The 10,274-nt window shown below is 52.1% G+C and overlaps 3 protein-coding genes across 6 annotated transcripts; 1 reads left to right on the plus strand and 2 right to left on the minus strand.

Annotated features, from left to right (window-relative positions):
* The first annotated feature begins 454 nt into the window (after positions 1-454).
* Positions 455-4,483, plus strand: ZSWIM1 (zinc finger SWIM-type containing 1). 3 transcript variants are annotated; one of them, XM_002830369.6, is made up of 2 exons: positions 455-526; positions 1,796-4,483. In XM_002830369.6, exon 2 carries the CDS (start codon positions 1,855-1,857, stop codon positions 3,310-3,312), a length of 1,458 nt encoding a protein of 485 aa, XP_002830415.1. In that variant the 5' UTR covers positions 455-526; positions 1,796-1,854; the 3' UTR covers positions 3,313-4,483. The 3 variants fall into 3 exon arrangements, with proteins under 3 accessions (XP_002830415.1, XP_009231947.1, XP_009231948.1); XM_009233672.4 differs by lacking the exon at positions 455-526 and adding an exon at positions 533-683; XM_009233673.4 differs by lacking the exon at positions 455-526 and adding an exon at positions 533-676.
* Positions 4,484-5,704: 1,221 nt separating this feature from the next.
* On the minus strand, positions 5,705-6,872 carry SPATA25 (spermatogenesis associated 25). Its single transcript, XM_002830372.5, has 2 exons — positions 6,755-6,872; positions 5,705-6,365 (listed from the first exon to the last, which is right to left on the minus strand). The coding sequence occupies exons 1-2, from the start codon at positions 6,807-6,809 to the stop codon at positions 5,737-5,739; spliced, it is 684 nt and encodes a 227-aa protein (XP_002830418.1). The 5' UTR covers positions 6,810-6,872; the 3' UTR covers positions 5,705-5,736.
* Positions 6,873-7,767: 895 nt separating this feature from the next.
* NEURL2 (neuralized E3 ubiquitin protein ligase 2) lies at positions 7,768-10,154 on the minus strand. 2 transcript variants are annotated; one of them, XM_002830368.6, is made up of 2 exons: positions 9,388-10,154; positions 7,768-7,996 (listed from the first exon to the last, which is right to left on the minus strand). In XM_002830368.6, exons 1-2 carry the CDS (start codon positions 10,127-10,129, stop codon positions 7,881-7,883), a joined length of 858 nt encoding a protein of 285 aa, XP_002830414.3. In that variant the 5' UTR covers positions 10,130-10,154; the 3' UTR covers positions 7,768-7,880. The 2 variants fall into 2 exon arrangements, with proteins under 2 accessions (XP_002830414.3, XP_009231949.3); XM_009233674.4 differs by having other exon boundaries at positions 7,768-8,010; positions 9,388-10,129.
* Between the last annotated feature and the right edge of the window lie 120 nt (positions 10,155-10,274).

Consider the following 10,274-nt stretch of genomic DNA (forward strand, 5'->3'; position numbering starts at 1 on the left):
GGTGCCTGTAATCCCAGCTACTCAGGAGGCTGAGGCAGGAGAATCATCGCTTGAACCCGGGAGGCGGAGGTTGCTGTGAGTCGAGATCTTGCCACTGCACTCCATCCCAGGCGACAGTACGAGACTCCATCTCAAAAAAAAATAATAATAATAAATAAATAAATAAATATATATATATGTGCTATTTATTTTCCTTTTCATTTTCTGCCTTTGAGGGAGTTTCCATAGTAACGTGTCCTTCCAGTCGCCTAGCCTGAAGGGAGGCCCCAGAGCTCCAGCTTCAAGGCTCAGCTCTCGCAGATGCAAGTATCTTTACCTCCAGCCAGCTCCTTGTAACCCTGGCAACACGGCCCGCCCGCGAATCGTCACGCTACGATTGGTCCGTGGCGCTAAAGCCTGAAAGCGAATTCCTCAGACATTGGTCCGAGTCACTGTGATGCTGACGCTGTGGTTGGTAAGTTTGGATGTCAGTCAGAGTCGGAGGCAGGGTCAAATAGGGAGAAATGGCGACGGAGCCTGGCTGTGGGTGAGTGCTTCCTGAAGGGGTGGAAGTGTGAGACAGCGGATCACCGCAGTCAGCTGTCACACAGCTCCCAAAGGGATGGGAGGGAGGTTTTCTTCTCATCCGGCTCCAGCTGGACTCTGGGAACGTCAGACATCCACATCTCCCACCCAGGTTAGAGGTGAGAGGTCAAAGGCCGTATTCCCTCTCTGTTGGTTTTTGGACCCCAGGTACTGTGGACAGCGGTCAGGATCCCGAACCAAAGACTAAACTTTCAGCTACTTACAGAGTAATGGTGGGCAAGTCACTTAGCTTCTTTGAGCCTTAGTTTATCATCTGTAAAATGAGGACAGTAACTCGGTCTGGGGCCAAATAGAGGAAACAATGGAATAGAGTATTGCTGCTAAAAGAGGGATATAGTAGAGGCGGGAGAAGCTATGCACATTTGTTAGCCATATTTTATGGTGGAAGGGATTGAGGCTCAGAGAGGGTCATTGACTTGCCCAAGATAACACAGCAAGTTTGGAGCAATTGCAGTTCTCTTATACATACCAGGACCAAAGGAAAGAATGGATGCCAATCAGTCATTTATAAATATAAAATCATATTTTTATTTTATTTTTTGAGACGGAGTTTCACTCTGTCACCCAGAGCTGGAGTGCAGTGGCGCAATCTCGGCTCACTGCAACCTTGGCCTCCTGGGTTCAAGCAAGTCTCCTGCCTCAGCCTCCCGAGTAGCTGAGACTACAGGCACGGGCCACCACGCCCAGCTAATTCTTTTTGTATTTTTAGTAGAGACGGGGTTTCACCATGTTGGCCAGGCTGGTCTCGAACTCCTGACCTCAAGTTATCTGCCCACCTCGGCCTCCCAAAGTGCTGGGATTACAGGTGTGAGCCACTGCACCTGGCTAGAATGCTATTTTTTTTAAAAGGCCATATGCAGCTCTGGCTGTACCTATTTAAATCCCCTGGAACCATATCTTTCCATAGCTAATTTCTTATCATTTAGATTTCAGCTCCAATGTCATCCTTCTCCCCTGAGAGGCCTTCCATTACCACTTTAACTAAAGTATCCCTCCCTTCCCCAGCTTACTCTCTGACATGTTACTCAGGTTTATGGTCTTTGTAAGCTTCATTATTGGATATATCTTTGCTTATTTGTTTACATGTTTATTGTGTATCTTCCCCTAGAACAGTGCTGACATATAGTAAGTGTTTGACAAATATTGTGTGGATGAATAATTGAAGAGCCAGGTCCCTGCTGTCTCCTTAAACCTCTGTTCCTCTCCATAGGCCCATCTTTGGAAAAAGATCTGGGAATGATTGTCTAGCCTCCAGCCTCAACTTACTTGATGCTTGAGAGACTCAAAGCCTCGTGGTCAGCTGCCCTGCAAAGAAAGTATTTTGACCTTGGCATTTGGACAGCTCCCGTCTCTCCCATGGCCCTGACAATGCTGAACGGGCTCCTGATTAAGGACTCAAGCCCACCTATGCTGCTGCACCAGGTTAACAAGACTGCCCAGTTAGATACCTTCAACTACCAGAGCTGCTTTATGCAGAGTGTCTTTGACCATTTCCCTGAGATCTTATTTATCCACCGGACCTATAACCCAAGGGGTAAGGTCTTATATACCTTCCTGGTGGATGGACCTCGGGTGCAGCTGGAGGGTCATCTTGCCCGAGCAGTCTACTTTGCCATCCCTGCCAAGGAGGACACTGAAGGCCTGGCCCAGATGTTCCAGGTATTCAAGAAGTTTAACCCAGCATGGGAGAGAGTCTGTACCATCCTGGTGGATCCTCATTTCCTTCCACTGCCTACCCTAGCCATGGAGTTCCCCACAGCTGAGGTCCTTCTCTCAGCCTTCCACATTTGTAAGTTCCTCCAGGCCAAGTTCTATCAGCTGTCCCTTGAACGGCCTGTGGAAAGGCTGCTCCTGACCTCCCTGCAGAGCACAATGTGCTCAGCCACAGCAGGCAACCTGAGAAAGTTGTATACACTCCTGAGCAACTGCATCCCTCCAGCCAAGCTGCCCGAGCTTCACTCACACTGGCTGCTCAATGACCGCATCTGGCTGGCTCACCGCTGGAGAAGCCGAGCTGAGAGTAGCCGCTACTTCCAGAGCCTCGAGGTCACCACCCGCATCCTCAGCCAGTTCTTTGGTACCACCCCATCTGAGAAACAAGGTATGGCTTCTCTGTTCCGTTACATGCAGCAGAACTCTGCAGACAAGGCAAACTTCAACCAGGGCCTGTGTGCCCAGAACAATCATGCTCCCTCAGACACCATCCCCGAAAGCCCCAAAGTGGAGCAGCTGGTAGAATCCCACATCCAGCACTCCCTCAATGCCATCTGCACAGGGCCAGCAGCCCAACTCTGCCTGGGCGAGCTTGCTGTGGTCCAGAAATCCACACACCTCATTGGCTCTGGCTCAGAAAAGATGAACATACAGATCCTGGAAGATACCCATAAGGTGCAGCCCCAGCCCCCTGCCAGCTGCAGCTGCTACTTTAACCAGGCCTTCCACCTGCCCTGCCGCCACATCCTAGCCATGCTCAGTGCCCGCCGCCAGGTGCTCCAGCCTGACATGCTGCCAGCTCAGTGGACGGCAGGCTGTGCTACCAGTCTAGACAGCATCCTGGGCAGCAAGTGGAGTGAGACCCTGGATAAGCACCTGGCAGTGACTCACCTCACTGAGGAGGTGGGTCAGCTGTTGCAGCAGTGCACCAAGGAGGAGTTTGAACGGAGGTATAGCACCCTGCGGGAACTGGCCGACAGCTGGATTGGGCCTTATGAGCAGGTCCAACTCTGATTATTCTCGATGCCCAGAGATGCTCATGCACCTGTGCACACTCACATCCACCCGTACACACACACACACACACCCTTACACTGTTGTACTTCCGTGGGCCCTCCTTCCAGAACAAGGACAAGGTTCAAGGGTCTTCTCATCTACCATGGCCTGCTACCTAGCATGTGTCTAGCTCAATGAGACAGGAGTCAGCAAATCTTAATCTGTTTAGTTTACTCAAGTGGCCACATACAGTCTCTGTTGTATATTCTTGGTTTTAATATTTTCTTTTTTTTTTTTTTTTGAGAAGGAGTCTGTCTCTGTCGCCCAGGCTGGAGTGCAGTGGTGCGATCTCTGCTCACTGCAAGCTCCGCCTCCTGGGTTCACACCATTCTCTTGCCTCAGCCTCCCGAGTAGCTGGGGCTACAGGCACCCGCCACAACGCCCAGCTAATTTTTTGTATTTTTAGTAGAGACGGGGTTTCACCGTGTTAGCCAGGATGGTCTCGATCTCCTGACCTCGTGATCTACCCACCTCTCGGCCTCCCAAAGTGCTGGGATTACAGGCGTGAGCCACCGCACCCGGCCTGTTTTAACATTTTCATAAGGTAAAAACCATTCTTAGCTCAAAGGTCTTACAAAAACAGGCAATCCAGCTGGGCATGGTGGCTCACGCCTGTAATCCCAGCATTTTGGGAGGCTGAGGTGGACAGATCACTTGAGGTCAGGAGTTCAAGACCAGCCTGGCCAACATAGTGAAACCCCGTCTCTACTAAAAATACACAAATTAGCGAGGCGTGGTGGCGGGCACCCTGTAATCCCAGCTACTCGGGAGGCTGAGGCAGGAGAATCGCTTGAACCTGGGAGGCAGAGGTTGCAGTAGGCCAAGATCTTGCTGCCACTGCACTCCAGCCTGGGAGGGCGAGACTCCATCTAAAAAAATATAAAATAAATGGCAACCCCTGGTCTAAGATAAGAGATAAAACATCAGGTGGTGAGGGTGAGGTTTGGGGCTTGGTAGCAGTTGCCCCAGTCATGAGATGACTCACTTAACCCGTCTCCTTTAAGTGAGCTGGGCTGGGAGGCTTCCTACAGGGGAAGAGGCCCCTCTGGGGAGCTGACTCAGCCAGGCTCCCTGAACCTTTTTCCTTGTCCCATCCTGGGGTCAATAAAACTGAATGTTGCATATTCTACCACTTGTCTAGGGTTTTTTTTGTTCCATAGAAGGCAGTTTAGGGTATATCATGGAGAGAATAGACTTTAGAGTGTTAATACAACATGTGAATCCTGGTTGGTTCCTTCCCTGCTTGATTTTTGTACCTGGTTCTGCCTTTTACTAGCTATGAGACTTACTAGGATAAGTTTCCCCTCTAAACCTCAGCCTGATTATCTGTAAAAATGGGGATCTCCACAGGGTATGTTTACAGAGCAGGCATACCTAGTGGGTGCTCAATTAAGTATTAATTTTCCTTCCTTGCCTATGGTCCTATTACCTGCCTTCAACATGCTGGGAAATTTAAGGCAAGAGGAGAATTCAAATGCCTAGGACTTAATATAACAAATTCTGGCCAGGCGTGGTGGCTCACACCTGTAATCCCAGCACTTTGGGAGGCCAAGGCAGGCAGATCACCTGAGGTCGGGAGTTTGAGACCAGCCTGACCAACATGGTGAAACCCTGTCTCTACTAAAAATACAAAAATTAGCCGGGCGTAGTGGCAGGCACCTGTAATCCCAGCTACTTGGGAAGCTGAGGCAGGAGAATCGCTTGAACCTGGGAGGTGGAGGTTGCAGTGAGCCGAGATCATGCCATTGCACTCCAGCCTGGGTGACAGAGCAAAACTCTTGTCTAAAAAATAAAAATAAAAAAAAAAAAGAAATTCTGTGTAGGCCAGGTATGGCGGCTCACCCCTGTAATCCCAACACCTTGGGAGGCCAAAACAGGCAGATTGGAGCAGCCTGGACAACATGGCAAAACCCCTTCTTTAAAAAAATACAAAAATTAGCTGGATGGAGCACATGCCTGTAGTCCCAGCTACTCAGGAAGGCTGAGGTAAGAAGATCACTTGAGCCCTGGAGGTCGAGGCTGCAGTGAGCTGTGATCGTGCCACTGCACTCCAGCATCGGTGACAGAGTGAGACCCTATCTCAAAAAAAAAAAAATTCTGATCAAGTCTTCAAAACAACATAAAAGCAGCCTCCACTCTCCAAGCAGGGGCCCCTACCTCAGATAATTTCCATTGTATCTACCTGACAAAACCTATCTCCTGTCTTAGTGGTATCTGGAGAAACTTTAGGGTCTGGAAGTCCCTGATGAAGGACTGGAATTTGTCAGAATGGCTCAACCACCAGCTCTATCCCCATCCCTGCCATAGGCCCTCCTCCCAACCCTGTCTGCCCAAGAACTATACAGAGAAGCCACCCTACATATCTGGTGCTATTTCATCCATCTACAAGCAGGAGCCAGGAGGCTGGCCCCTGTTAGATCTCACTAGGGGGATCTTCCCAGAGGCTGTGTGGGCATGCGCCTGCTCCCACTGCGCCCCCTCCACAGCACTCTCTGGCTCCGGATGGGCCGTCATGAAAGCTTGAGCGGCCCAGATCAGGTCCTCTTCCCGAACGCCTGGGACGGGCACGGTGGGGATGCCAGCGATCATCATAGCGAGGGTGAGGATGCAGATGTCAGGCTGGGAGCTGGCCTCCTTCCCCACTGCCTCAGAGGGTACCGGTAGAACCCGTGGTGACAGCCCACACAGCATCAGGGGCCTAGGCCTGCTGGGGCCACCCAGGTCAGGGGCTCTGCTTCTGGAGTAGCCATTGTCCCAGCCCAAGCTCTCCAGCTGCCTCACATGCGGGAATTTGTGGCAGTTTCGGCTGTATTCCTTCCGTAGTGTCTCCCAGCTAGTCCCCCCAGGGCAGCCTCTGGCTTGTGGCATTGCCAGGGCTGGGCCCCAGGCCTGGGCAGCAGGTGCCACCTGCTCAGCTTTCTGACTCAGTGGGCCTGTTCCACCAGAGGCCACCACCACTGGTTCTACAGGACTACAGAGGCCAAGGGACAAGCCTGGAGAAGCAGCCCCACCTGCAGAGACAGGAATGAAATGGAATGTTATTCTCGGTTCTTTGAGGAGGGGGCCCTGAGGGGCAGGGCATGGGAGCAGAGCTTGGGGAAGTAACTAAGACCAGCCCCAGCAGACTGTCTAGAGGTTGGGAACTAGGTGTTACTCATATCCACACTCCCAGTCCCCGACACGGAGTAGGTGATGGAGAAGTGTTTGTTGAATTAATGAATAGTGAGCAAGCAGGTAGTTATTGATTGGCAAGGATGTTTGGAATGGCTTTTCTTCTAAAAGAATTGATTCTAGGGCCAGCCCCCAAATGCCCAGCAGAACCACCACCTCCCCAGAGCCAGAAAGCAACTTCTCAGGAGAAGCTGCCGTGCTCCCTCCAATTGCAGGTGCCCCCGCTCACCTTGGCCAGAAGGCAGAGGACCTGGATGAGTTTGTGGAGTCCTGAAGTAGGACATGGCTTCCCCAAAGCCCCGGTTTGTGAGGGAATAGTGATCTGCCTCCTGTCCTCCCTTCTTCACCCTTCTAGAATGTCACCTCATAGACCCTCCCCTTTACACTTGGAATCCACTTTACAGCATTGACCTATTCATTCTAGAACCTGGACATGACAATAGGATGAGGTTAAAAGAGCACCAGACCAGGAGCTGGGTGTTCTAGGTTCTTGCCCTAACCTTGAACGAGTCATCCAGATAGTTTTGTTCCTTGATATCCTTATCTGTGGAGCCAAGTGCTTCATGCCTTGCCGAGTAAGACTTGGGGTCAGACCCAGTATTGCTATTTTTCTTTTTCTTTTTTTGAGATGGAGTCTCACTTTGTCACCATGACTAGAAGGCTGGAGTGCAGGGGCAAGACCTCAGCTCACTGCAACCTCTGCCTCCTGGGTTCATGCGATTCTCCTGCCTCAGCCTCCCGAGTAGCTGGGACTACAGGCACCTGTCACCACACCTGGCTAACTTTTGTATTTTTAGTAGAGACAGGGTTTCACCATGTTGGCCAGGCTGGTCTCAAACTCCTGACCTCAAATGATCTGCCCACCTCGGCCTCCCAAAGTGCTGGGATTACAGGCCAGGTATTGGTATTTTTCAAAATTCCTCAAGTGATTATAATATATGACAAAGTTGGAACCTCTATTCTAGGGATATACTTCTCAACCCTGGCTGTACATGAGAATCTCTTGAGAAGCTTTTACAAAAAACAATATCTAGGCCTAATTTCCCAACAAATCAAATACAAATCCCTAGGGATGGGATGTGGGACACCAGCACTCTTTACATATCCTAAGATGACTCTAACAAGCAGCCATCCTAGGGACCCCTGCTCTCTTGCTCCGACCTGCTGACCTGCAGTGATTCTAAATGAAGTGCCTCTCATAGGCTGTAGGGGCAAGGAGACCTTCCAGCGATCAAGATGTCAGCATTGGCTGTTTATTTCTTGTCCTGGCTGGCAGCAATGTGGCCAACTTCGGACCAGCCAGCCACAGGTCTGGGGCCCCAGGATGCAGCTCTGCTCTGGTGTGCTGCGGGTCTTCACTCATACTTGCAGAAGTCCTTAAGTTCTTTGGGCAGGTGGAGCCCATCAATGGCCAGCCGGTGCACCATGCTCCTCTGTATCACTAGGCGGCACAGAGTCTGCAGGGATGGCACTGTGGGAAGAAGACTGTGAAAGGCAAACTGAACTGGAGGGTGGGTCTGAGGCCAAGACCCAGAAGATCTAGGTCATGGTCCCCACTTTGCCATTAAATGTGGGCAAGTCCTTACTGCTCTCTGGGCCCAGCCTGCTTCATGGGGCTCTTCATGGGGCTGAGAGAAGCACCTCTTCCTGAGAGCTATCACAAAGCTGCAACCCTGTTTATATCATAACACTTAGCACAATCCCTTCCTCGTTCACTTAGCAGCTTCTGGGGGCAGGGGTAGTGTCTGATTTGCCTGTGCAACTGAAGCCTCCAGCACAGGCCTGGCACAAAGAGGGTTCTGGTGCATTGAATTCATGAAATGTGATGAGAGGTATAACTACAATGCTTACCAGAGCTATAATGAATCATACTCAGCAGTAAGAAGCTCTCAGTCTGGGGTTTGTTATGCCTCGAAGCCAATATGCCCAAGTCTATGAGCATGTTTCTTTCTTTCTTTCTTTCTTTTTTTTTTATTTAAAGAGAGAGGGTCTTGCTCTGTCACCCAGGCTGAAGTGCAGTGGTCAGTGAACTGCAGCCTTCAATTCTTGGGCTCAGGCGATCCTCCCTGCCTTAGCCTCCCAAATAGCTGGGACTACAGGCATGCACCACCATGCCCAGATAATTATTTAATTTTTTGTACAGATGGGGTCTCACTTTGTTGCCCAGGTTTGAGCTAGCTTGCTTGCTTGCTTGCTTCCTTTCTGTCTCTCTCTTCCTCTCTCTCTCTCTTTCTTTCTGTTTTTTTTTCAGAGTCTCGCTCTGTTGCCTAGGCTGGAGTGCACTGGTGAGATCTCAGCTCATTGCAACCTCCACCTCTCGGGTTCAAGTGACTCTCCTGCCTCAGCCTTCTGAATAGCTGGGATTATAGGCACATGCCACCACACCCAGCTAATTTTTGTATTTTTAGTAGAGACAGGCTTTCACCATGTTGACCAGGCTGGTCTCGAATTCCTGGCCTCAAGTGATCTGTCTGCCTCCCCCTCCCAAAGTGCTGGGATTACAGGTGTGAGCCACCGTGCCCGGCCAAGCATATTTCTAAGAAAAGGGCAAACAATTCTCAAAGAGGCCCCTAATATCTAAAATTGGTTTAGAATCCCTGCCCTAGGTGAATACAGGAAACACTATCAAAACTAAAAGGGAACTTGTAGGGCATCTTAATCAATCAGCCAAGATGGGTACCAAGGCCCAAAACCAGGTAGAGGCTTGTGCAAGATCACAAGCAGAGGTGCAATTTGAAGCTAGATTCTCCCGCTCTTAAACTAGTGCCGGACAGACCAAGGCCTAGCACATGGGCAACGGAGCCCTACTAGATTCCTGTACCTACACTGAACCAGGAGGGGTCGCTGCCCAGGGATACCTACAGCCATACTCGAGCTGGACAAGGCGCACGCTCTTGGTGGAAGCAAACAGGTCCACCACCGCATAAAGGGGCTGCGCAGCTGGCAGTCCCCGGGCGCTCGGACCCATGTCCTCGCCGTTGATGATGATGTGCATGTCGGCCATGCCATCGGGGCGCGGGCAAAAGAGGACGCCCAGGCGGCTACGGCGCGCGGTCGGAGGCAGCACGTTCAGCTCATAGAGCTGGTCCAAGAGATGGCTGTAGAGCCCTGGCCGGCTGCGGCCCACCAGGCGGTCCCGGGGAATGCGAAACTGCTCAATGCGCAGATATGGTTCCACCAGGAGGGTTGGAGGTCGGCTGGGGGCCTCTGCCTCCGCCTCCGGGCGGCCCTCCCGGGGCACGCGGTTGTGGTGGCGCGTGATGGCGAAGACCCAGGTGTGGCCCAGGTTGACCAGGTCGGGCAGAGAAAACTCGGGAACGGGGGCCAGACTGGCGGGGTCCAGCGCCGTCAGACCGAGACGCAGATGTCCGCACCAGCCCAGCTCTTTCTCCTCGATCTCGACCAGGAAGACCTGGCCCGGGGCCAGCGGCTCGCGGCTGAAGCACACGCCGTGGGCGAAGCTCTCCACGCGTGTGGCCCGCGTCCCAGAGGGGTCCACGCGGATGTTGGCACCGTGCACCCGATGGAAGCGGGTGGGAGGGGGCTCCGGGCGCGCGAGTCCCCAGAGTGCACCCGAATCCACGGGCTCGGAGGCAGCAGCCATCTCTCGGCCATAAGGCAGGCCAGCGGGCGCCGGGGGCTATTTTGGGCGGCGGGCTCAGATGGTGACCGCAAGGGGACCTTGTAAGGCATTTCCCCCCGACTCCCTTCCCCGAGCCTCTGCCCGGGGGTCCTAGCGCCGCTTGCTC

This window comes from Pongo abelii, chromosome 21 (assembly GCF_028885655.2).
Source record: "Pongo abelii isolate AG06213 chromosome 21, NHGRI_mPonAbe1-v2.0_pri, whole genome shotgun sequence".
Classification (NCBI taxonomy): domain Eukaryota; kingdom Metazoa; phylum Chordata; class Mammalia; order Primates; family Hominidae; genus Pongo; species Pongo abelii.